The sequence below is a fragment of the Manis javanica genome, chromosome 1, assembly GCF_040802235.1.
Source record: "Manis javanica isolate MJ-LG chromosome 1, MJ_LKY, whole genome shotgun sequence".
NCBI classification, from domain to species: Eukaryota; Metazoa; Chordata; class Mammalia; order Pholidota; family Manidae; genus Manis; species Manis javanica.
The window spans coordinates 10,848,398-10,875,850 of NC_133156.1; the positions used below are offsets into that span (position 1 = coordinate 10,848,398).

Consider the following 27,453-nt stretch of genomic DNA (forward strand, 5'->3'; position numbering starts at 1 on the left):
TCTGGCATTAGCTGCTGCATGTCCAGCGACCTCCAACCCACACCGCTCAAGCCAATGTCCAGTCCACAGCCTCCATCAGACCTCGCCTGCCGCAGCATCGCAGTCGGCTGATCGCTCTAGGCTCCTTGAAACGCTTCCTTCACGTGGCTTCCAGGGCCCCACGCTGCTCTTTCCTCCTCGACCACTGACAGCTCCGTCTGGGGGGCCTTAATGGCTTCCCCTCCTACCTCGGCCCTCTTAAACTGGGAGCCCCAGAGCTCAGTCCCAGACTGCTGTTCCACGCCCTTGGCAACCTTGCACAGTCTCATGACTGTAAATACAGACCCAGATTGTATCTCCAGCTCAAACTCTCTCCTCAGCACCCGTAGAACCACACCTGTCTACTCAACACTGCCACCAGCACACCAACCGGCATCTCAAACTTGACTTGAGCCAAACCACCCATCTTAGTTACAGTAACTCAGTCTGTCTGCCCAGCTGTTCAGGTCAAAGACCGTGGCTCTGCCTTCCAAAGGCTATGGATCCAGAAGCTAACCACATGTACCCACCTCCACGGCCACCACCTTGCCAAGCTGCCGTCCTTGTCACAAGGATCATTGCAAGAGAGCTTCCCCAAGGTCTCCTTCCAGCCCTGCCTCTCTCAGGCTGTCTTAGTATCAGCACTACATGACATACATGTTAAAAGTTAAGTCAGATCATCTCACCTCTCACTCAAGCCCCCCAACAGCTCCACCTGTACCGCTCTCTTCATTCACTCCGCATGAGCCACTCTGCCCTTCCTGCTTCTCCACAGATACCTCGGCACTTTTCTGCCCATTTGCACTTGCTGTGCCTCCATCCAAAACCTTCTTCCCCTGGACAGCCACAGACGTACTTCCGCACCTCCTCCAGGTCTGTGCTCACGTGGCACGTTCTCATGAGCTCTCCCCTGACAGCTGTTTCAGACGCCCGCTCCACTCTACGCGCTCACATGTCTCATCCCCTCCATAGGCAATTTTCTCCACAACTTGTATCAACTAACGACATACCATATTCTTTACCTGTTTATTTTGTTATCTCCCTTACAAGAACATAAACTCACAAGGGCAGGAATGTCCACCTGTTTTACACACTGACCTTTCCAATGCCTGCGTTATCTTACAGTGGGCACTCGGTAAACATTTGTCAAATCAGTGAATGAAAGTAGAGGAGGTAAGATGACATAAAAGGATGTTTGTTCTCAAGCAGCCTGTGGCAGACCATAAATTCAGACCTTGGCTTTAGGTTTCAGCTCTGCCACCTTTAGTAATATAACCTAACGTTAGATTCCTTATCTGTGGAAGAGATACAAAGATTTCCCTTATAATTCCTCTATAACATAATGGTCCAGAGTAAGCATTATAGAATAGTAATAATATAACAATCTAGTGAAACAGTGACTACAGAAAAACATACAAAATGGTATATCTACTTAGGAACTAAATCATGTGTGACAAATTTTAAGTGCTTAAAAGGTTCAGAGACAAGGGAGTCTGAAGGAAGTGACGAAGTTTAACAGGCTTCACTGAAGAGGTCGGTTTCAAGCTGAGCACTGAAACACTGGATAGGATGTTCACAGACAGACCAGGAAGGGGAAACTTTTCCCCAGGCAGGAGCCTGAGCACAGGAATGGGTGTGACGTGCTTACAGCTGACCAGAGAGCCCTGACAGGTCAAGGGAAATGACTGCACAAAAAAGTAAGAGTAAGATAAGGCAAACTTAAGAAAGCTTTGGAGAAGGTACAAACGTCCTAGACGGAGGAGGGACCTGCACAGAAAAGACAGAGTATGATGAAGGAGGTGCTCTTCCTCCCACACACAGTCCATTTCCAGGGTTCCCTCCCTGCTTGAATGGCATTTCATCCAGATGCACAACAGACACCAAGAGCACCGGCACACCGGCTCCTCCGGCCTCTCTGCCCCTAACCAAGCCCTGGAAACCGGCCTCCACAGCAGCTCTCGTCTGAACAGCTACGCCACCGCAGCCACCCTGTTCCTGGCTCATGTCTAAACTGTAACGGTAAATTCATAAATGCCTTTGAAACAACTTGCTATATACTATACTAGTATAGTATATACTATTACTATTATATAACATTTTCTCTTATACATTATAAATCATCAAGAATTCAACAGAGCACAAGGCGAAATTATCACAAGCCCAAAGAAAGATGTTTTCCTCCCCTCTAGCACAAACCTTCCCAAAGCAATGCTCTTCTCTCTGAAAAGGAGGCTTATAGAACTATAGGTTTTTATGTGACCTAGGCTATATTTAATCTTAAGCAGAAATACTGACCTTTCATCATTTCTCATACTAATTCTAACCTATCTGGTTAGGTTAAGCACAGAAACTAGCTAAGTTAAAAGGAAAATAATTTGTATTAGCATCAATGAAAACTGAGGTATGACTCACTCTCAAAGATGCACACAAAGTGAAACGCCTAGGTTGAACAGAATATATTCCAAATTATTAGCTCCATTTAAAAATTGTTTCCATCTAAGGACGTAGAAAATCTCAATAAATGGGTCTCTGAGTATATTAAAAATAGAACACTAATTTTTAGTATTTAAGATCAGAAGTTCAACTCCATAGCAACCCTATTTTGTTCCTTAAAAGTTAAATAAACAAGCTTACCTGGATTTTTAGCTATTGTTCCTTGGAGAGCTCTGTGGGAATATGTGGAATACCCTACTAGTTTTGCCAGAAGATTCCTATTGTGGAGCAATTCCTCTAAACATTTCAATTGACCAGCACTGGGATAAAGAAAAGTTTTATAAGCAGCTTCTCGTACCTATATTTAAAAAGTAAATGAGAAAAGTTATAAATACGATACAAAGTCTTACACAATGAAAATACAGGCTTTCACCTCTTTATTCAACAGTTCACTATTACTTTAAAAATAAAATAATGGTTTACACAAGATGAAGTTTTTAGATTCATAAACCAGCATGGGATACAATATACTTGACTGGAGTTCTCTGTTACGGGGTATGTTTGAACAAAATTTTACCCAATTCATAAGCCATAAAGCACCTTTAACCAGGTCAGGTGGAGACTATATGCATTAAAAATCTGAGTAGTCTACAATGTCAAACATTGTTCTTATTTACCATACTTTAAAGATGAGGAATCCTTTATAAGACAGGAATAAATAATCAAACCATTATTATCATTCAAAGCACGTACAGAATTAGTAATCCCACAGTTAATTTTTTAGGGCTTAGTAACACCAAAGTATTTTTAAAGATATTATTATATTATCACTGAATTTTGGGTTAAAGCGGTGGCGACACACAGATGAGGAGACCTCAACTATAAAGAGAAGGGAATATACATACCAAGTCATCTGATGCTTCTGCATGCAGACCATCAATTAGTACATGATCACCAGCGAGCACAAAATTATGGTGAATGTGTTCTGGTAAGAGATGCTTCTCAATCTTGATGGGAAAGTTGGTTCCCATAAGAAACTTACTGCTCAAATCCAAGATTTTAACATTCAGGGCCACTGCTGTTTTACGCTGTATATGAGGGGAGTAAATGTTATTTAAAGACATTAAGTGTAATATGGTAAGTTAACAGATAATCTCTAAAGGTGGCAAGTCAACATTACAGTTGAATTATAAATTAATACATTAATATATTAAATAATAAAATATTAAATATACTGTTATATACAATATACTATCAATATGTTAATTCTACTTTTGATACTTAATATCCTGACCAAAAAATTATACTTGTGGTTTTATAGTGTTTCTATGCTTTAAGATTTCCATAACTTAAAGCAAAGTTGCAACTGGAGTTCCATTTTCTGTGTAGGTTATATAACTAGTCTTTGAAACTAATAACATTTGGAAGTACAGAATCCTCCTCCGTCCCCCCAAAAACCTTAGTTAAGTGAATCAGGGAGATGAATCTAGTCAATATGCTTAAAAGTATTTTTAGACCAAAAAAATTAAGTATTTGAAGGGCAAATTAGAAAACACACTGTCTTAAAAGATTGGACCAGAAAGTAAAGGGAAAGAAAAGGAACTAATCCAATTCTTCCAGAGAGTGTAGTGAACACGCAGAAGGCAGGACTGCACTGCGTGAGTTCTGATTCGGCACCTGCGTGGGGAGAGAGGCCAGCGCTGCCGTGGCGAGGAGACCTGGGCTGCAGCCAGCACCACGACTTCTGGCTCAGAGCCTGGCACCCGCCGGGCCCCCAGACAGTCACTGATGACGATGCGGCTGTCGCTGTCGCACCCATGTGGGTTTATCTCGCGGTCACACCTTTGGGGCATGCCATCTCCTGAGAAAACGTGTTATTTTCAAAGGGGGCACCACAAATGTTTCAGATGAAACATGAAGTGCAGTCCATGTAATTAGGTCTAGAGGAGGACGAGGGAGGAATTTGCAGTTATTCATTGGTAGAACATGAGGCTCCAGGACCTGGGCTCACTGTGGGCTTCAGGTGAAATCTAGGCAAACCTTTCTGGGAAGGGGGTCAATGCTATTAATAGAGTTTAAACTCTACTATGACCCTAAAAATGATTAAGCAGCACTAATGTTTTTTAGAATATAAATATATAAGATGCAGATATACATTTAATAAGATATTGAAAACAATTAAGTATATATTAATAACCCAAAATTTTTCAATATTGAAAATTCAAACTTCTACAGAAAAACTGGTTTTCAGATACACCGTCTGTATAGTCCAGATCTCTTTGCCTATTTCATTTGATACGGCCATTTATCGCCACCTAATGGTAACCAGTGGGATAACAAGAGGTAAACGATCTGGAAATTAGTGTTAGAAAAATTTTCCCCAAAGGCCTCACTATGAAAGAAAAAATGTAAAATAAACTATTTCAAAGATTTTATCACCTGTTAAAATCCCTAGAAAATTAAAATTTGGGTTTACTTTCTGCCTTCACCACTACCTATATTTCACCATTTTGAGATAAATATGCAGTACTCTGACCTCTAAGAATTCCATGAAATTATTATTAAATGATTGCTAAAAATATATACTTCCATTAATTTTAAACCTTAAAATTATATTCATATGAGACCTTAAAAATTAACTAAGAAATAACCTGGAAAAAGTATAGAAAGAATATAGGCCTTTACAGTTTGTATATTATGTTGGTGGGTTTATTTCAAGATCTCTCATTTTAGAAAGTGTAGCATGCCTTCCTGTTCTCCTGCCCTAGTGAAGCTCCTCTGAGAACAGTCACAGACGTTACAAGAGAGTGATTCAGGTTTGCTTTACTCCCATCTATGTCTGTAGGTTCGCAAGAGTTACTTGCTAGGAAGGGCAGCTATAGCCTTGAAGAGCACACATTAGATGAAAGCGTCAGGGTCAATGCTGATAAAACTGACCTTGACTTGACACATATTAGTAAAGCTTCAAAAACATCTCTCATGAGAATTTTATAAAATTATAAAATTATTCAACTAGATTCTCACAAGCAACCTTTCTTCTGAGGATACCAAACTTGATGAATATTAGCTAGCATTATTATGATTCATCATATATCCATTCAGTATTTCACTGAGTCAAAAACTGGAAAAAGCATGATGCATACTCTGGGTCCTCGAAAACCTTCAACTTAGGTGAGCAATGCAATAATGATAACAACTTCATTAAAAGACAGCTGACAATAAATGCCATATGCATGAAATAAGGTAAAATATGAGTTCAGTTGAATACAAAACTCCAGCTGGGAGACTGATAAAAGCTTTGCAGACACCATGACCTGCAAATGAAGCCTGTAATGGGGACTGTAGGCAGGCAAAGCTGATGAGCTGGCAGAGGACAACAACACAGGAGGGCACGGGGCATGGGGGACAGGGAGATCAGGAGTAATGGGTTACACGGGGGCCCAGGGGACCTGGGAGACCGCTGCCATGTGAACTCTCAGTTACATATTAACTGCTGTTTATACTTTTCAATAGGCAATAGGAAGTTACTGAAAGGCTCTGGGCGGGAGAGTAACAATCAAATCAGTACTTTAGGGAAATTCCTCCACAGTTCACAGACAGTTTAGACTGCCCAGCAGAGAACTTGCAGGCAGTGCTGGCTAAGCAGGATCTGGAGTCTCTGGCATATGTGACAGCCTCCTCCACCTACTGGCTCTGTGACCTTTAATAGGTAAATCACAGAACCATCTAGGTACCTGTTTCTTCATCTATAAAGCAGGAATAAAGACGTGAAGATCTGATTAGAAATGCATGCTATAAATAGCAAATGCTTAATCGCTGTTAATTGTAATGAGTGTGAGGGAAGACAAAGACCTTTAGGACAGTCCAGGTATTTGTTGATAATGATCAAGGTGAGTCGTTTTTGGATGTAGACAGAAGCAAGAGAAGCTCTACAGAAACAATCCAAAGAGTTGGTCACTAATTAAGATACGGAAGTATTAGAAAAGGAAAAAACCCAAACTGACTCCAAAATTTTATTTAGGTGATTCAGAGAACAGTGGTGTCATTGGAAGAGAGGTATTAATAAAGAACTGACTTGGAGAGGGGCACATGTTCTATTTTAGGCAATGTGAGTTGACAGTAGAGCTCATAGCCTCACGGACTGCTGGGAAGGCACATGCGGGCTCGGGTGAGGCCAGGAGTCACGTGCGAGCAGCCGGCACCAATCAGAACGATCTTATCTACTGTATGTGATACATATTCCCAAGAACCTGACCTCTACTTTCCACGAGACACTGATAAACTCATCTCTATCAATAGATGAGTGGCTTTATACTATATTTATTAGAAGAAACATATTTATCTAAAAAGAAAAAAAAGCAGCGGCAATGATAGTCTAGGCAAGCAGTCAGTAGGAGCGATCTTTCAGTGGTGGTCCAGTCACTTCCATTCTTCCAACTCAGCTTAACACGGAAACAAGGTTCTCAGTTTCTTAGGATGTCATGGTTAAAGAGAACAGTGGCCAGGATCAGAAGTCCTGGAAACTAAGGGTGGGAACTGGAACAGATTGTTTTGTCTTGTTTCCTCATCTGCAGAATGAAGGATCTGGAAGGTGTTTAAGGCCCCTTCCACCCAGTTTAAACGTTGTGTAACACATGCTCACTGCTTCCAGAACAAAACTCTGTGGCTCTGCCAAAGATACGATACGAATACACTCATACATAGGTCTTAATGATGTTCCCTGTCCTCCCATTTACAGACCTTCATCTTCAATGGCATCAGCTTTCCTGCTCACCTCTCTGCTTTTCTGATCTCATCCTGATTCCAAGAAATCTACAACACCCCAACTGTCTCAAATGATTTCTTAATTCTGAATTATCACAGGTGATGGGCCAACTTCCAAAGAGCACTACATTCAAATACACCTTATAGAAGAATTTCCTAACACAACCTATGAGTTTTTACAATACACAAACTCAAGCTATAGACAAAGATTGTAGCAACAAAGATACCAACTAAATATTAGTAAAACAAGAGGAGTCAAAACCAGAGGAAAGAGTTACCTTTTCTTTGTCTAGATGGATTCCACTGATTTCAAAATCAAACATGAACAGTTCAGCCACTCGCCTATAAATAAAATGAACCCCAGGTTAAAATGGGTAATAACTAATAACAAAAATCAGTTTTTTGTTAAGTAAATTGGCCTTTTTTCAACCTGACTGCCAAAAAGCCAAATATTTCAACACATGTACACACACACGTGCACACACACCACTCACCCACACACAATTTCCTTGAAACCAAGAGTTTAACATCTCAGAATTCAGGGAAGACATCTAGCTGATGAACTGGGTTTTAAGCTCTCTTATGGATTACCTGGTATCACACACATCATACTAACTACACAATAAGCCTTAAATTAAATTGAACCAAAAGAATCAGTTTATTTCAGTGAGGCCAAACTTACCTGTTTTTTTTCTAGAGGAAGTGGGCATCTTTTGAACTGCCCAACTGTCTTTCCTTCAAAAAAATACTTTTTGCAATGCACCATACAAGTACTTGTGAAACATATACATGCTACCTAACTGCACCTAGGTAAGTCTATATATGTACAACTGGAATGTATTTTATGCTTGCCATGGGTATTTAACAGAACTATAAGTGGCTTGTGGGTAAAGACTTATGCACATTCCATAAAGCATGGTCCCATAAACATATACTTTTCAAATGAATGAATATGAGGTAGAAGACACAATAAATGTCGTAAGGATAACAAAGAATTGAGTTCAGAGAGATCATCGATGGTACCCTTTCACATGTCACAAGTATTAACAGATCACCTCTTATTCTTGCATTACTATTAAAAAGCAGACTCTTTATCAGCTTCAATCCACCATCCTCTTCCTTTTGTGCTAAATTTGCTCAAGTCGTGTGAGGGAAAATTCCTCACGATTTCAATAATTAGTTCTAGCATGCTTTGTAGAGATCCACATTTTTTAATGATTATAAAATGCATCTGCAAACTTAAGAACAGGCTCTACGTTTCCTAACTTTTCCCTGATGTAACAATTTCATCAGAGTAATTTAAAAAAAGAACAGAAAAACAGTGGAAAGTATCCTGAATAACGTCTTAAGTAAGGGGCAACTTTTCGTTAATTTTTGCCTGTATTATTTTCTACTTAAAAGTACATCTTTCCCTTTTTATATGACCTCATTTAGTTTCTTTTACTTTCCGATAGGTACCAGGGGAGTCAAAATACTCAATTCAGAAATGAAAGAAAATGACATGTGCACTGGAAACCAGACATTATCATGCTGTGCTTCAAAAGACATGGGCTGGAACATACTTCAATGTATTACAGCGAAAAGCATGGTCCCTGACGTCTGGGAGGTAGCAGTCTGCTATCACACATAAATAAACATAACTGATAAACACCTCATTTTACTGTGCTTTGCAAATACTGTTTTTTTTTAAACAAATTGATGGTTTGTGGCAACCCTGCATCAAGCAAGTCTATGGGTGCCATTTTCCAACAGTATTTGTTCACTTGTGTCTCTGTATCACATTTTTGGCAAATCTCATGATATTTCAGAATGTTTCCATATTATTTGTTACGGTGATCATCTATGATCAGTGATTACAGCTCACCCAAAGCTCAGATGAGAGTCAGCATTTTTTAGCAATGCTTTTTAATTAAGGTATGTACATTATTTTACTAGACATAATGCTATTACACACTTAATAGACCACAGTATAGTATCCATAACTTTTATGTGCACTGGGAAACCAAAAATCCATTTGACTTGCTTTATTGTGATATTCACTTTATTGCTGTGGTCTGGACCCGAACCCACAATCTCCAAGGTGTGTCCGTATCAGGGGATCAGGAAACAAGCACATCTCACAGAGCTTATGTTAGTATTACTAAAATATAAGTAGCATAAAATTGCATATCACTTGTTCATTTGCATATGAAAGCTGCTGAGGGAGAAGAGGATTAGAAAGGAAATGGGTAATCGACTAAATGAACCCCGTTTCTCTTCCTCCTACCGCCATCCCTGTCCAGGCACTGTCAGCCCTTCCCTGAAGGTCGTTGCCCACAAGTCAGCTTGCCGACAGCCCTCCTTCCCTGCAGGACGCTCTTTCTCAAGGTTAGAAGTCCTGGCATCTCATGAAACACCCCACCCACCACCAACCCAATTAGGGGCCTCTGAGAAGGCCCCCAAGAGCATTCACGATTCACACTTAACAAACTCAGCTTTAAAAAAATATATTTGTTGGGACAAATATATTTTAAACAGTCTGCTGCTATTTTGTTCCTTCAAATATATATTTTTTTTTAATATTTTTTTTAAACGGTTGTGCTGAAGTCATTATGTTAGCCTCATGTAAAGTTATGTATTAAGATAGAAAAACTTTGTAATAGATGTGTTAGTAAGCAAAGAGGGCACAAAAAATTGCTTCAACCAATGTATAAATACATCAATATATATATTGCAGAACAAGAAAAAGCTTATAATTAACTTTTCATGTAGGAGCTTATTCTTTTATTCATAGAGTACAAACCTGTGAAAGCCACTAAAATTACTTATTTAAACTCCATCCAAATCCCAATAATTAAAAACATAAAACGGTTTATACTTGGACAAAGGCCTTCTGCATGAGATTTTCAGTTTTTCTTCCAACGAGTAGCAGCTACTTAGAATATTAAACTCTTTGATGCTGTGCTGGAAGATGAGATTCTTGGCAAATGAGAAGCATTTTCTTTCTTTTTAATCCTGCTGCATGCTTGGAACCAATTTCAAATGTAACACCTCTTTCTGTCAAAATATTTTTTAAAAAGTACTCTTCTTTCTGGAATTAAGTTAACCAAATATTGGATCTCCTCTCCTGGCTTCCCTGCCTTTACATAATGGATATATTTATCTTTCTGATTGTTGTGCCAATATACCTTGAGTGAACACAATTAAAGTTCTTCTAAAATTCTGAAAATTCAACAGACCACAATAGTCATTTACCTTCTTTCTTAAATAATGTAAAGTCCTTCATTCAAGTCCCTAAACTATCTATATATTCTTTTTTTTTATACTAAGGTATCATTGATATACACTCTTATGAAGATTTCACAAGAAAAACAATGTGGTTATTACATTCACCTTTATTATCGAGTACCCCCCATGCCCCAATGCAGTCCCTGTCTATCAGTGTAGTAAGATGCCACAAAGTCCCTATCTGTCTTCTCTGTGCTACGCTGTCTTCCCTGTGACCCCCCACACACCATGTGCACCAATCATGATACCCCACAATCCCCTGTTCCCTCCCTCCCTCCCCACCCGCCCTCTCCCGCCCCTCCCCTTTGGTAACCTCTAGTCCCTTCTTGGAGTCTGTGAGTCTGCTGCTGTTTTGCTCCTTCAGTTTTGCTTTGTTCTTATACTCCACAGATGAGGGAAATCATTTGGCACTTGTCTTTCTCCACCTGGCTTATTTCACTGAGCATAATACCCTCCAGCTCCATCTATGTTGTTGCAAATGGCAGGATTTGTTTTCTTCTCATGGCTGAATAGTATTCCATTGTGTATATGTACCACATCTTCTTTATCTATTCATCTACTGATGGACACGTAGGTTCCTTCCATATCTTGGCTATTGTAAATAGTGCTGTGATAAACATAGGGGTGCAGATGTCTTTTTGAATCTGAAAAGTTGGGTTTTCTTCGGGTAAATTCCTAGGAGTGGGATTCCTGGGTCAAATGGTATTTCCTAAACTACCTTACGCTGATCTCCCTCCTTAAACAATCAACCTAAAAAACATACCACTCTCTTCTAGCAAAAAGGTATTTTCTGTTTGCTTTAATAAGAGAAAAGAAAGATAGAAGGAGTTGATAAATTGGGGAGGGAATCTTTTAGCACAAGCTTACGTTACTATATAATATAGTTTTCTTACATAACAGCTTTACTGTAGAAATGTAGGAAAAAATTAAAATCATTAATCCCACCCAAGATAACCACTGTTAAAATTCTTGTTATTTTCCAATCTGCTTCTTTTACTTTTTTTTTTATGGCTACGAAGAACATGTTAATAAGACAAGGTTAGAAAAAGAGCACAGCACCCAGCATATAGCGGGTACTTGAAAAACATCTGCCGAGTTTCTGAACAGACACGAGGGACCCTAACTGACTCCCTCACTCTGACACATCTACTGCCCCTGGGTGCCAGGCCAGGTGGACTCTTGTCCTGAGAAACGCAGGCTGGGCAGCATCTTTGGTCTTACCAAGATACTGTCTCAGTGGCACTGAACGTGGGGCTCACAGCGACAGCAATAAAGACCTTCTCTTGGCTCCTGTCCAATCTACGGTGCACTTGTTTCTTAGAATAACTGTGACCCAACTACACAGACTTTTGTATCTCGCTTTTTCTTATAAAAGTGAACCACAAACATTGAGCATTTCTCTATAACTTTAAATATTCCTCAAAAACATGGCTTTAATGTTTGTCAATTTTTTTGCCATTTAGACTAAAAATGTTTTTATTTTTCCCCACTCCTCTAAACTATGATAAAAATCCTTATTACATACATCTCTTTATCCTTGTTTGTTTCCTTAAGATAAACTCCAAGAAATTAAATTGACCAAAAAGTACGTACATTGATACACTTATTACCTAATTGTCCTCCATAAAATAAAGATGTATCAATTTATACTAACCAGACAAGACCCACTACCCCAAACCACTAAAACACTCTTCTTACTCTGTTGCAGGGTTGTCAAGGGACGGGAGCTTCACTTTATTGTCTTTCTTTCATGGTGGCAGGTCCCATCACTGAGTGAATACCCTCGCAGATACTGACAAAGCTTTTTACATGAATTACTTCATTAAACCCTTGAAACACTGAGGCTTGGAGAGCTATGGAGTCAGTAGCCAACCAAGGCGGTCCAATTTCAAAGGCCACCTCGCCCACCGCCACCTCGCAGGTGTTCCCAGCGCTGCTTACTGCGTACTGATACGGGTTTAATGGCCATCTGTTGCTCTCCCTTACTTGGTGAAATTAATCCTTTACCCCTTTTTTCCGTAAGAGGGTTCACTATTTTTCTTTTTTTAAATAATTTGTAAGGCCTCTTAACATAGTAAACATATTAACCCTCTGTCATTTAAGTGCATTTATTTTCATGTATTATAACTTTGAACTGTGCCATACCAAAGTTCGCAGTTTTTATTTAATCAAATCAATCTTTCCTTTTGTGCTCGGACTTTGGCACCACTAGAGGAAAGACTCTTCCACATTCAAAAGTAGCAATACTTTTGTGATTTCTTCTAAAAATACTTAAATCTTTAATTGACCTACTGTCTTCCCCAGTTATCCTCTGGCCTAACATCATTTACTGAAACTCGAGTCTTCCCCTACTTGTATGAAATGACACTTCTATCATATCCTAAACAGTCTCATACATATTTGTGTCTGTGTCTGAAATTCCTCTATTCCTCCAGTGATCTAATGGACTATTCTGATATAACTATAAAGCTCTTGTAAAGAATTTTTACAAACGTCTTACTATTGATTAAAGTCCCTCTTAAGTACTTTCCATTACCATATTTTTCTGCCTATTCTAGCATATTTATTGTATATGGCTTCAAAATCATTTTAAGTAACAACCACCAAAAACTCACCTTTTCTTAGATGTGGATTGGATGGCATTAAACTTACAAACCAGTAGAGAACACTATTTTCTTTCTCATCTAAGAACACAGTATGTTTCTTCATTAAATATCATGCTCCCCATTTGTCTGTGTGTGTGGGTGTCTGAGGTTCTGTCCTCTGCTGCCTGAGTTTATCCTACGGTGTATGACAGCCGTGGTTGCCCTTGTGACTGGGACTTTCCTTCCATTATATTTTCTGGAGAGAGTGTATGTTATACTTGCAGACAAGAAAGCTCCGGATAGTTTTCAAAAACCTCAAGCAAAACAAGTTTCTTTATGGCTGGACTTCTCATAGACTCCAAGAGGGGAAAATATACTAATGTGTCATATTTGCAAACTTAACTGGCCAATGGGATCCTTCTGGGAATATATTTGAATATCTCATAAAACGAATATTTTAAGGAATGCATCTAAGGATAAGATGCTGATCTACTCAAAGTAATTTCTTTGATACATTAACTTGTCATGATGAGTTAATTTATGAAATCTCTAATTCCTTGTTTTATCCTTACATTTTGTCTTATACTTTACCATATGCAAGGTTTTCTACAGGTCCTAGCCAACACTTTTGATGATGTACCAGTGCCATGGTATTTCAGCAAAAAACTACTTTAAATTCTTATGTCCTCCAACTTACAAGTTTCCTTTCTCTTCTAGAATATTGCTATTCTACCCAGCTTATTTTTCCCAATGCATTTATCATTTTGTTAGTTTAAAATCATACTGGCATTTCCAGTAACATCTAGAAATGTGGTATGTATCTGTTAGAACAAGTCCTTTATATCTGAAATAGTCCACTACAAATCTATCCATTAAATATGGAAAGGGCAACCATTAGTAAAGTCAGATCATGAATGACCTGCTGCTGCTGCTCAAAGTCAGTACCAGCTGAGTATAAATCTGGCACAATTAGCAGGCATTCAACTTTTACTCTTTTTGCTAATGGATGCAATATAATGCTCAAGCCTAATAGTAGAGCTCCCCTGATAGTACAACTGACTGCTTGCATCCTGAGTGTCAGGATTAATGAATGAAATAAGACCAAACTAGCATCTGCATAGCTGGCAATCAGGTGAAAATAACCCTTCAAAGACAGCCTCACTGGGCTGCTCGTGTGGTGTGATACTTATATCAGACTCACACAAGATTCCATTATCAGCCGATCCCTGTAGAACAGCACTTTGCATGGGGGTCACAAGCCACATACGGAGACAGAAAGGAGAAGACGAAGCAGGAAGAGGAAGAAGCAAGGAGGCGAAGGAAGGAAGTGTCCCATGAATAAAAAATAGATAAACAAGTACAAACAAGTGCGAGGTAAGAAAAAATATTAATCTCTGTGCTGAGACAAATCATATATAGGGGGGTTAAGGACAAACCCTACTACACCAATTTTATAAATAAAATTTGAAGAAAGAAATATGATATCTAAAATCCTTTATCAAATATTTTTACGTACTGACTTAGCAATTAGGCCTTTTCAATTCAGGTTAATAAGTGTAATCTACTGAACCAAAGCGAATCATCCCAAGGAGCCTGGCATGCACCCAATAAAGAAAATCAATTTGTCTACATTTTCAGGTGGTACAGATTATGAACTTGAAGCTGGAAGCTAAATGTAATTACCAGCTGTTTATGGGAATTCATTCACTAGTGAAGCACCTCCTAGAGGCCATGAGGTGTTCCAGGTGCTAGGATGCAGCAGTGAACAGAACAGTGTCTGCCCCAAGAAGCTTCCACTCTGAGGGGCAGAGAGATGGAAAATTAACAGATAAAAGTAATCTGCAAGTGATTCGGACTAAGAAGAAAAGCAAAGCAGGGTCAGGAGATGGAGCCTGACCCGGCACAGAGACTATGGAGGAGACACGGCTTGAGAGGAATGCTACGGAAAGACACCTGGGGAGAAGCATGCCAGACAGAGGGGGCGGGGGCACACAAACCCCGGGGAAGCCTTCCGATCCCAGCCCTGAGAGGGCAATCACAGTGAACGCAAAGGAATGAATACCTGGTTTCTGGATCAAGGGAATCCACAAGTTTTTTATCAGCTAGTAATTTTTGCAAACTTTGATACAATTCCACATTTGTGTTCAACCTAGAAAAATTACAAATGAAAAAAGTTAAATGACTTTTCTAATACCTTCTTTTTAACTTTACATCAAGAGAGGAGTGTCAGATTCTCACACACACATGCCCAGAAGCTAGAAGTTTAGGTTTTGATTTGTTTCTTCATTTGGACAAGAAATCGCATAACCGTGCTTAGTATGGGGACAGGCAGCTGTTCAGCGTCAGGTACTGGTCTCGGAGGGAAAAGGGTGAACTGAACGCCATAGTCAGCAGCGGGCCAAAGGGAGAGGAAAGAGGGGAGGGGGCTGGTGGCCTGACCCTGCTCCCACACTGAGAACCAGTTCCCACCAGCAATACGCCAACGGCCACTTGTTCTTTTAATGAAGAAAAGGAAAGGAGTGAGGATGGGAGCAGGATGGGAACAGGATGGGCAGCAGAGATTCTGTTGATGGGAATTCACCCACTGGCTGGCCCACGCTGTGAGCACAGCTCCAGGGTCCAGGCCCCAGGGCCCCTTGCTCCCATTCCAGCGCCAGTCCCACCAGCCCCACAACTACTCTCTGACCTCAGGCAAGTCACTGGAACTCCCTCAACTTGTTAGACCTTCGGAGACCCTGTGGGTTAAATGAGATGGTGTGTGTACAGCATGTTCCCCCCATAGGAACAAACAGCAGCCAGTGTTAGGTGGCCACCAGCGCCTCCCCAGCCCCGGGCCCCACACGGAGAACCGCGGTTCCTCCATCAGGTCCTGAGCCCCCTTCCCCGGGAGCCCCAAAGCCCTGACACTCAGCGCTAACTCATGAACTGGTGATAGACACACTCTGTTCCCTGGCTGGAGCATCTTCAGGGAAAGGGGAGGTTGTAAGAACCTTTCAGCAATCCTGCTCAGGCCTCAAGGACGGCCAGGTTCCCCACTCAGTCCTCAATCACAACTCGGCAGTTTTCTGTAAATCCAAGGGCTTCTGTTGCTGCAGTTCTCCTGGGACCCCAAACACCAAGGGCACTGGGGACGAAAGGCTCAATGACAAGGGCAGGCACACCCCCCGCCCTCTGCTCCCAGACTTCCAGCCCAGGACACCAGGAGCTGGGCCAGCACTGGACCCTCTTCCGAAATTTGAACACATCTCCCACATTATGTTTCATGTCATGAGATCCTGAGATACTTTAGTCTGCAGCTGATCTTAACTCGAAATAAACACACCTAACACTGGTCTTCTTTTTCACTATTAGAAACTAAATCAATTCTACACCTGCACCTAAAATTGTCCTATTTTTTTCAAAACCCAACAGAAGCAGTTAAGATGTGGTTCAGTTAGGGTAAAGGAGAAAATGAGTCAGAATACTTTTAGAACAGAAAGCAAAGCTCTGGTTCAAGGCTACAGCTGTTTCCTGACTACTCTGGGGTCCCCGGGCGACAGCTCGAGTGGGGGGAAGAACAGAGACTGCCAAAGCCCTCGGACGGACACTCCGGACAACTCCACCACTCACCGCGGGTCTGCTGCCCTCCCCATACTGAAGGGCCTGAGCCCTCAGCCCAGAACCTTCTAGATTCCGGCAGACCAGGCATTGGGGCGCCTCGGGCACTGCACTGGCCTCCCTCTGTGGGGCCCTTTCCCCCAGCAATGCTCTTTTTAGCCCCCTCATTCTGCCCAGGGCCTGGGGCTCACAGGGGCCAGTTTCATCCCTCTCAGCGAGGTGATTTTCAAGGGCAATAAGGACAATCACACACATCACCCTTTAAGGAGCAAATGACACGCAGTGGGAGAAGGCAGCGGCAGCCTGTCCGGGAGCACTAGGCCCCAGCAAGCCTGTCTGGCTGGAGGACTTCGGGATTGTGAAAGGCAGTCTAGTCTTCCCATGTTTTCTCAGTCATAAGTTCACGCCAGGCGGGCCCTACGGCTCTCCCCAGGTGTAGACGCTCCCAGCCTGGCCTCCCAGAACGCTTCCGGATTGAGCTCTGTCCACATAGAAGTCATTTTAGCAGGCACCTCCCTTTAAATGGCTTAGAATAAACTCAATTTACCTCAAAATCTCTTTAGAACAGCTCTCTTCATCATAGCCTCAGCCTGCCTGTGCCCTTTGGGAGAGTTTTATCATCTCCCTAGACCCCTAGGCCCGAATCCACAGGGATTGCGAGGCCACTGTGTAGTCCGTGTTGGCTTCTTGTCCTGTGGCCCACAGCCATCAGGGCGACAGCAGTCAATCACAGGACAATCTAGAAATGCCAACGGGCCACGGAGATACTAAGAACCCCTTCCTTAACATAAAGAGGAGTAATGATACCAAGGATGAGCGATATGTCTTGACACCTTATGAGCACTTCATATTCACTGTCTCATTTTCCTCACAACAAACCTAAGAGACAAATCATTTTCCCATCCCATTTACAGACAAGAAAACTAAGTGACAGAACTAGCCCAAAAGTCACACGGCTAGTGCTGGGCAGGTGCACACAGTGGCCTGCCAGGGTGCCCCTCCTCCCGCACCACCAGGGCAGCTGTGTGGCAGGGACACAGGCCATCCCACACCCTGCAGGATGTAGACCAGCCCCCTGAAGCACAAATCCACGAAACCAAGTCACCCAATATTTAACAGAGGAGAACAGAACATACTTCTCTACCATGGTGCCGATACTTCTACACGCTTCTTCAGCCGCCTCTCTGAATGCTGGCTCAGGGTGAGCAATTTTCACAAAATCAGCCTAATAAAGAAGACAAAATCAAGAGGGAATTTGATGGCAAGCTTTCTTCCAGTGGTGAGGGCAAAAATGAAAACCTGTGTTTTAAAATGTGCCATTTGGCTTGACGTATGCATTTCCATTACTGAAATTTTCCTAAACTAGTCGGACAAAGCAGCTTCTATCTGAATATTTATTCTGTTACTGCTTGGAACCAAGTTTGTTTCATTCCAAAGAAAATACTTTCACTGACTTTATTTTAGAAAACTCTTTCTTGTTTCAAATATAAACATACCAAGTGAATTTTCCTAATTCTGTAGGTACAAAAAGCAGACTCTTGTTTCAAATATTCTAAAACTTTCTAACTGAAACTGTTTGCAATATGGTTCTCACATGTCATTCTGGGAACAACTCTTAAAGAGGCATTTTTTCCAATTGTCACACAGTATAATCTCAAGACCATTTTAACTACATTTCTTTGTGCAGAAAACAATTATAACCTCTCTTTATAACCCTTTTAGTAAATTTGAATTCCTAGTCCCAGCTTAAAATGGTACACATCTCCCTCTGCTGCAGCAGCTGCTACATTGACCTTAGAATTAAACTGAGCTAGAATTCTTGTTTTGAAATGAAATCATGTAAAACTAGATTTTCATGTTAACTGCAGTACACTACAAAAGAAAAATGCTAGGAAACTACAAAACACTATACATTTTCTTCCTTCAGCAAGAAAACAACATGTGTGACTATAACATGAAATAAAATCACAAGGTAAAATCGATTTTATTATCAAATCATTTTTAATGGGAAAACATTTAAAACCATAATTTGATACTTCTGATGTAACAATAAGACAACAGTAATACTAGAGAACCTGAAAAATCAGCTGTGAAATTACAACAAACTGTTTCAGTGACTAATCTACATGTTGCAGAATTTACAATCAATATTAAATTCAGCAAACACTTGCATGCATTTCAAAACTCATTGGTCATAGTGATAAGGAAAATACTGTTATGTAGCAACCATATTTAAAAAGGAAAAAAAATGACTATTTGATGGGAAATATAGTTTATAAAACCCTTGCCTTATAATGGTATTGATATTACAGGCAGGTAAAATCTTAAAAATTCAAAAAGGATGAAGGTTCTTTGGATTTTTCTACCCAAGGATTTACATATATAAATAACACCATAGTTTTTTTTAATGAGATATTATTTTAGTTAATAAGTAGAAAAAAAACTTTAAAAACTGCACGAGGTATGAGGCAGAGCATTTGAAATCTTTTGGGGAGGAACAGCAAAAATATAGAAAACACCCTAGAACACTGCTTAATTATGATGGGGTCTAAGATGACAGTGAGTTCTGGGATTTCTGACAAAAAAAGCCAATACTTGATTACATACAGGTTCACTGGCAAACTCTTTCCCTTTCGGATTTCCGTGACACAATTAAGCAGAGAAGGTGTGACCTCCCTTTAGCAGTACGCGCCCCACGTCTCCTGCGCCGTTTACAGCGATGGCTGGGCACAGTGGAGGGCGGGGCTGAGACCTGTAAGCCTGAGAACTGACGCAAGGGGCACACCCCGTTTCACTCCTGGGAACCTTGAAGAAAGACACGTTTTCAGTGTTGTTAAAACTAGGAAGGCTAGAGTGACGTATGATAATCTGGAAGGTTTTACTGCTCAATTATGGTGTATGGGAGGAAGGAAATTGTCTGAAAAAGGATATAATGAAGGTGGTAGGGTGTTACGCTGGGTGGAAGAAGTCAATCTCAAAAGGTAAATAAATATGAGTCCATTTACCCTACATTTTAAAAAAGACAAACCAGAGGGCTAGAGAACAGATCGGTAGTTGCCAGAGGTTAGAGGTGAGAGGTGGTATGACTACAAAGGGAGTTTTTGGGGGTGGATAGAATAGTTACAAGTCCTGATTGTGGTGGGGGCTACATGAATACATAAGTTAAAATTCACAGACCTATACCAACCTCCTCCTCTCCCAACTGGAAGAAGTCAGTTTTAGTGTTTGGTAATTTTAAAAGTGAATAAATATTTTGGAAAAGATGGGGAGGCTAACTTCCCAGCCCCTCTGGATAAGCAAACCTGCTTCTCTGACCTAAGCCACCAGCCAGTCCCTAAAAGGATATGAAACAGCAGGTAAGAGCGTGAGTTCTGCAGCCAGGCTGCCCAGACTCAACGCCCATCTCAACCACATACTGGCTGGGTGACCTGAGTCACATCACCTAACCTCTTAGTGCCTTTCTTTCCTCTTCTGAAAATGGAATTATGCTGAGAAAGTCAAATCAGTTAAGCAGGTAAAGCTATTTCCAAGGTCCGGTGCCTAGTAAAATCTCAAAGTTAACACCAGAATATAACTCCCTGAGTCAGAGATTGTGTCTGTTTTATTCATGACAGCAGTCCCTGTGCCTAGAACAGTGCCGGGCACATGCTGGGGGCACAATACAGAATGAAATGTGAAGACAAAGCTGCTTGCAGCCCAATACCAAGTAGACAGGATCAAGAGCGACCACAAGTTCGGATTATGTGCACCACGATAATCACCTTCACTGACACGACTACCAGGATGGGCCTTTTGGGGGCTGACAGTAAATCATGCCTTCTATCTCAGCAATGGGTTTCTCAGTTGGAGAAGAGACTAAGCTACATTTCTATTTCCACTTCAAAATATGAAAGAAAGGAAGTCTTTAACATAATCGGTTTGATGCCAAAACTTCATTTTCATGAGAAAAGGCATTCCTGAAAAGATTTATAAAAATTGGTTTTTCTTAAGATTAATTGTATTATAAATGTACGGCTGAATGTTGTATTAGAATTTCAGTAGTTTACATAAATGAAGAATCTTGGTCAAATGAAGAATCTCTGCCATCCAAATAATCATTCTTTTATTATACGTTACACATATTTTAAAAATATGTATTAAAGTACAAGTTCTCAGCATCACCTTTTCCTGTATGTTTCCGTCCTAATGACGTACTTCACTATAACAAAACACACGCAACAGCTTTCATATTGTTCAGATATTTTTAACCTTATAGTCTAACATTAAGGCGAATCAACTTAGCTTAAATTTTAACAGCTTGAAAGAGAGGCAGACGGCAGTCTTTCGCCGAGCGCCTTACCAGGTCAGCCACCCTGCACAAGCAGTCGGAGAGCTCGTCAAAGATAAGCACGGTCCGCGGCCCCGGGGGCGTGGAGCACACGCGCTCCACCAGCAAGTCCGCCTTCCTCAGGGCCTCCTCCTGAGCGACACGAAATCCTTCCGGGGCGCTGAGCTCAGGAACTCCGAAAAGACCCTGAAATCCAACAGACTGTTCCAGTTTGTAATTCAAAATATGATTTTTCTGGTATTGGGTATACATAACTTTGTTCATAAAGGAAACCTTGGTTCCCAGCAATGCCTGGGCTCAGTTAGCAGTCACATCCCTGCATCATTCCACATGGGTTACATTAAAAATGTTTTAGGAATGTGATTTTTCTTCTATTTTTAATTATCTTATAAAAAACAAAACAGTATGGTACCGGTTCAAAATCCAGCTTTGTCACTACTACAGAACCTATCTCATAAAGTGGTTAAAAGGATTAAATGAGATAATACATGTTAAATATATATATATTAACAGTGCCTGGCTCAGAGAGTGCATTTAATAGATGTTAGCTGTGTGACCTTGGTGGACCTATCACTCTGCCAGGCCTAAATTTTTCATCAGTGCAACAGGAATGGCAGTATATACCTCACAGTGCGCACACAGGTACTAAGGGTAGAAAGTTTATATAGAGTCCTTACTGACACTGTCACACATCCACCCAAGTCCAGTACACAGTACCAGCCACTCCAAAATCAGGAGGATGAGTTGATTATTAAGCACAAGGCATTTTAAAAAGAGTTAATGGACAAGTTAAAACATGTCATAGGCTGAAACTGGCAGCAAATTTTATACTTTCTAGAAACATTTCATTACCTTGATAAAGACAAAATCACTCATCTAATGGGAATGACCATCTTCTTGTACCAGTTTAACCACACTTGTTACAGCCCTCAGGAAGGAGGAAGAACACACTACCATACACAACTACAGTATGCCAAGAAGTGTACTATGTACTTTATATAAGTTCTCACTTAAATCACATAGTCTGACACTTTAAGAGGTTAAAACAAACATGTTTGAGGTCACTGATTGACAGTAGGAAAGTCAGAACTTGAACCTGCTCCCTATGTCTCTAAAGCCCACGCTTCTGTATTTCTGCACACTTCCGGTATTACAGAGTTCCTCCTGAGAAGGCAAGCGCCTAGAAGCAGGAACCCAGCTGTTTATCATTTTGACCAGCTGCCCAAGGTAGCACCTGCCACATCCGGGAACTCATGAATGAAACAATTACTGCACCAGATGCTTAACTTTGCAGATTAACTTTGTGCTGCTAGACGTGTTGATTTGGAGAAATACCAAGAAGTAAAACTTTCACGCCTGATACGGCCTACTTTTCTGCAAGAAGGGATACATGAACTTAACTTTACAATATATATTAAGAAGTTGAAAAAAATATAGACAGTTAAGGGCAGGACAGAAACAGGACCAAAGATAAATTTGATCTTTACACTGATTTAATTTGATTCAAGTACAGACTATTTTAGGGGGAGGTAGGCTATTCAAATGATTTTATTGAGGGGCTCCAGGGAGAGTGTCAAAGGGCTGGGAAGACCATGAGGTCTAACATCCTCTTGGCTTCAAAGTTGCTGAAAAAGCCAAATGCATACTATTTATTTTCACTTCCCAGCACACCTTCCCACACTACTCTTCAGAATTCTAAATCTCAGACTAGACTACTAGTTACGGTAATGCTAAATAGACTACCTAAACTTTGGGGGTTTTATTTTTTAGTCAAAAAAACAATTCACATATTTGAAAGTGAATTGATATATAATATCATGATGTACAAAAGAAAAATAAAGCTAAAATTAGTTACATTTCATCCACCCAAAACCAAGCTTGATCTTTCCACCTTTCTGCTCAGTTTATACAGTTTCTCTCCTCATACCAATTATGTTATTACCAACATTATGTACCTGTATGCGAGTTGGTGTAGCAAATTTCATAAAATTTTTTTTAAAAAAAGCTAATGACAAGGATAAAGTAATAAAACAGACATATCATCAGGCTCACTGTAACCATATCCTAGATACCTCTTTGTAAGAAAAGCAATGGTAGAAACGATGAAGAAACAAATAAGGCAAAAGTAAAAGTAACAACTCAAAGTGGACAAAATCTACAAATGTGAAGTACAAAAGTAAGTCCCTTTCAGCTCGCTTTCTTTTCTCCTTTCATTCAATGAACATAATTGAGTGCCTACTGAAAGCCAGACACCGTGCTGGGCCTGTGGATATAAAAATAAACAGGAATCAAAGAATTCAATCAGTGACTTTCTGGAGTTACAAATCAGCAGAACAACTCCATCACATCATAGGAAATTAGGCTGTTCTCGACAGTCTTGTGCTTTAAAAAACAAGGAGAGCCCAAAGTTTTGAAAAAAACTGATGGGCATTTGGGCAACAGGGAATTGTGTATCCTTGCAAAATGACAACTTGATACCGCGGGTGAACCCACAGGACGTGGTCTCCTACTGCACAAATGTAGCGCGGGACAAAAGCGAACTTTAGCCGCGGTTGGACCGAATACAGGGAGAGGGCGGTACCCGGACGGGCGGAATTCAAGCCGCCGCCAAGGTGAACGCTTTGAAGTTCACGTGGAGCAAGGGGCTCACGCAGAGGCAGGTGCGGGTCCCACACTTCGGGGACAGGACCACCAAAGCCCGCCTCGCCCCTTTTAAACCAGTCCCTCAGAAAGGAGGTGACGGGCGAGGTCACCAAGACCGCAAACGACACCGTCCAGGACAAAGTGGCCTCGCTGCCCGGCGCCTCCCAGACGCAAACGACCTTGCCCAGATCCCCGCTGTCCACGTGGGGAAGAGGCCGGCGATCTCAGGGCTCGGAGGCGCCCCTCCCCCGCCGCGTACCCGGCGCTCGCCGAACAGGTCCAGGAGGCGGCCGTGGGGCTTGACATTGAAGGCGGCGCCCACGGGCGACCAGCTGGTGCTGACCCTCCGAGCGCGGAGCCCGGACGCGAGAGCCGCCGCGCGGGCCCCCAGGCCGCCCAGCCCCCGAGCTGACAGCATGGCGGTCCCCGGGCAGCCCCTTCCCGGGCCGCGGGGCGCCGCCCCAGCACCGCAGTTCCGGCCGGGAGCTCGTGCGCCGCGTCTCCACGGCAGCGGGACACGCCGCACCACGTGACGCCCGCGCTTCCGGGTCGGCCCTCGAGGCCCTCATAACGTGGGCACGTCGGCGTCCCGAGGAGGAGCGTCGCCACTCCGCCCTCTCGGTAGCAGCTGCGCTCTGGCGCCCCCGTGTGCCCGGCGCCAGGGACTAGTCCTTCCCTCCCACGTGACCCGAGGGGCGGACGGGGTCCAGGCCACCGGGCGCCGAGCTCCCGTGTTTGCCAGGGCGCGGTCTGGCTGCCCTCCGCGACCCCACGCGGCCGCTGACACGCCGCCACCGAGTCGGCCTCCTCCAGGAGGTGGTTGACATTAAGCAGGAGGTGTGCCTGCACGTCCCAGCCGGGGGTGTGTGTAGAACCCCGTAAATTATCAGCGATCTTCACTTATTTTGACTTGTAAGGTTATAGTAATCGACCGTATAAATTTGCTGAGGGAGGATTTTGCCAAATTTCAGTCAACAATAGAGGAATAGAAAGGTTTGGGGGCAGGAGGCAGAGAGAACATTGTGATTTGGGCTTAGGCTGGAGAGAGTGGGATGGCTCTGCCTGGGGGCTGTGGACAGTCTGGCCTCTGAAGGAAGGGAAATCACTGCACAGTGCGAGTTGGGCCACGTTCTTGTCCAGGATCAGCGCCTTAACCTTGCTAAACTTAATCGTCGGGCCTCTGCAGAAAGGAAATTGTACTAGGTGCCTCACCTACCTTCCAGGGGTGCCTAGAGATTAAGGAAGGGGGTCTTGTTAACAGCAACGTGTTTTATTTTGAAAGGCTTCTGTAGATGGAGAGGAAAAATACAATACAGCTGACCCTTGAACTACCAGGGCTTGGACTACATGAGTCCATTTATATGTGGATTTTTTTTTTCAATAAATATATTGGAAAGTATTTTTGGAGATTTGCACAATTTGAAAACATTTCTCTAGCTTACTTTATACTAAGAATACAGTATATAATACATATAACATACTAAGTATGTGTAATTGACTGTTAATGTTATTGGTAAGGCTTCCGGTGAACAGCAGGCCATTAGCAGGTAAGCTTTGGAGGAGTCAAAAGTTATGTGTGGGTTGTCCGCTGGCCCTGGGACTTCGGCAGGCCAAACCCTGCATTGTTCAGGGGTCACCTGTAGTTGGAAGAGGGACCGAGAGAAAGCGAGGCTGCCAAAGCCACTGTCCCTCCCATTTTTCCTGCCTGCTCCAGACACCTGCCACTGCTTGGGGCGGAGCGGGGTGGCAGCTGCCGAATGGGGACTCAGCATCGGCCTGGGCCCTTGGGAATAAATACTGATGCAGAAGGGAAGCCAGGTGGCTGCGTGTGAGGAAGATGACCGCCTAGGAAAGCAAGCAGGAGAGAGAGCCTGTATTGCAGCCTTCTGCCAGCTCCTAAAAATACCATCTGCACCTCAGCTTTCTGCAGGAGCTGGACCCCACCTGACTTGGATACATCAGTGCCTCAGCGTAGACGGCACTGGGGGCCGTGGTCTTCCGTGAGCTACGGGTGATTCCTTTGTCTTGGATACCAGAGGTGTGGCTCGTGCAAAGGAAGAAGAACCCAGGGGAACATTTTTATTCCCTGGAAAACTACAGCCGCACATTCTTATATGTGCTTTATCTTAAGTCCTTTCAGAGCTTTATCTCAACTGAATGTTTGGGCTTAGGATAAAGTTCTGCTCATTTTAACATTGCCTGTTGGATTTGAACAGTCCTCAGAACCTTCTCTAAAGTTCCAGAGAGACAGAAGTGCAGATAAAGAGTCGTACATGCTTCCTACAGTTGGCTTCTAACTCCCACCACCACCCCCACAAACAATTTAGTTTTTTTTTTTTTTTTGAGAGGGCATCTCTCATATTTATTGATCAAATGGTTGTTAACAACAATAAAATTCAGTATAGGGGGGGTCAATGCTCAATGTACAATCATTAATCCATCTCAAGCCTAATTCTCGTCAGTCTCCAATCTTCTGAAGCATAACAAACAAGTTCTTACATGGTGAACGAATTCTTGCACAGTGAATAAATTCTTACATGGTGAACAGTACAAGGGCATTCATCACAGAAACTTTCGGTTTTGATCATGCATTATGACCTATAAACAATCAGGTCAAATATGAATATTCGTTTGGTTTTTGTACTTGATTTATATGTTGATCCCACATTTCTCCTATTATTATTATTTTTATTTTTAATAAAATGCTGAAGTGGTAGGTAGATGCAAGATAAAGGTAGAAAACATAGTTTAGTGCTGTATGAGGGCAAATGTAGATGATCAGATGATCAGGTGTGTGCCTATGGACCAAGTATTAATCCAGGCTAGACAAGGGCATCAAGACATCCACGGATGCAGAAGATTTCTCTCAAAGCAGGGGAGGTGAGGTTCTGAGCCTCACCTCTGTTGATCCCCAAATTCTCACCTGATGGCCCCCCTGCGACTGTGCCTGTCTTAGGTTGTTCCTCCCTTGAGGAATCTTACCCGTCTCTGGCTAACCAGTCATCTTCCAGGGCCATACAGGGAAATGTAAAGTTGGTAAGTGAGAGAGAAGCCATATTGTTTGCAAAGGTTAGCTTTTTACTTCTTTGCAGATTTATGCCCTGTGGCTTCTATGCCCAGCACTTGTCTCGAGGTATCTTTACCACCTGGAGGAAATATGATACTCGGTAAATTCGATATGAGGCACGAATTCTATTTAAGGGTTGTAATTAGGAAGGAAGAAGAAAAGCTATAGATGTAGCATATGAAGGAAACATGGGAGGATTGATTATTTCTTTGACATATCTTCTTGTAGAGTACCTTAAGTATGTATAGGTTTTAAACTACTAACTAATTTGCACACACATATTAACATAATAGGAATACGGTGACATAAACAAAGCAAATCTATAATTACCATCCATCTCCAGTGAAGCCAAGAAAACCATTTAGGCACCCTAGGCATTTGTGAAAATTTATCTATGATATGATGGATATTGTCCAACTGTACTTGAACCATCAGACAAATTAAAGCAGCCCATTTCTGGGATCTGTTCACATCCCATATGTTCTTTTAACCACAGATAGTCTACAGTCATGAGATTTTGGAGTGCTACACCTTGCACCCCTCCCAACTCCTGGTTGAGTTCCAACAGTACAGATCCGGTCAAATTCGTTGTCTCACTGTATGCACATGCCAGCCTAGACATCTCCCTCCTCATTCCTATGGCAAGTCCAGGAGACGGTGGGCTGGATGCAGCCACAACCGCAACATCGTCCGGATCCCTGTGGAGGCTTTTTGATGATCATCCCCCGGCACGAGTCCCCCAGAGAGTGCTG

General features: G+C 42.1%; 1 protein-coding gene and 1 long non-coding RNA gene across 2 annotated transcripts in view; one reads left to right on the forward strand and one right to left on the reverse strand.

The window, feature by feature from the left end:
• MIPEP (mitochondrial intermediate peptidase) overlaps window positions 1-24,171 on the reverse strand; it is a 200,453-nt gene extending 176,282 nt beyond the window's left edge. The window contains exons 1-7 of the mRNA XM_073227530.1: window positions 23,894-24,171; window positions 21,004-21,177; window positions 17,801-17,889; window positions 15,130-15,216; window positions 7,494-7,557; window positions 3,357-3,539; window positions 2,653-2,809 (exon numbers count right to left, since the gene is read on the reverse strand). Coding sequence (XP_073083631.1) covers window positions 2,653-2,809; window positions 3,357-3,539; window positions 7,494-7,557; window positions 15,130-15,216; window positions 17,801-17,889; window positions 21,004-21,177; window positions 23,894-24,052 — 913 coding nt within the window. The 5' untranslated portion in view covers window positions 24,053-24,171. The remainder of the gene's footprint in view (window positions 1-2,652; window positions 2,810-3,356; window positions 3,540-7,493; window positions 7,558-15,129; window positions 15,217-17,800; window positions 17,890-21,003; window positions 21,178-23,893) is intronic.
• Window positions 7,126-10,359, forward strand: LOC140847380 (uncharacterized). The gene is made up of 3 exons (XR_012127363.1): window positions 7,126-7,314; window positions 7,913-8,025; window positions 8,670-10,359. It is a non-coding gene; the product is annotated as an uncharacterized lncRNA (long non-coding RNA).
• Window positions 24,172-27,453: the final 3,282 nt, after the last annotated feature.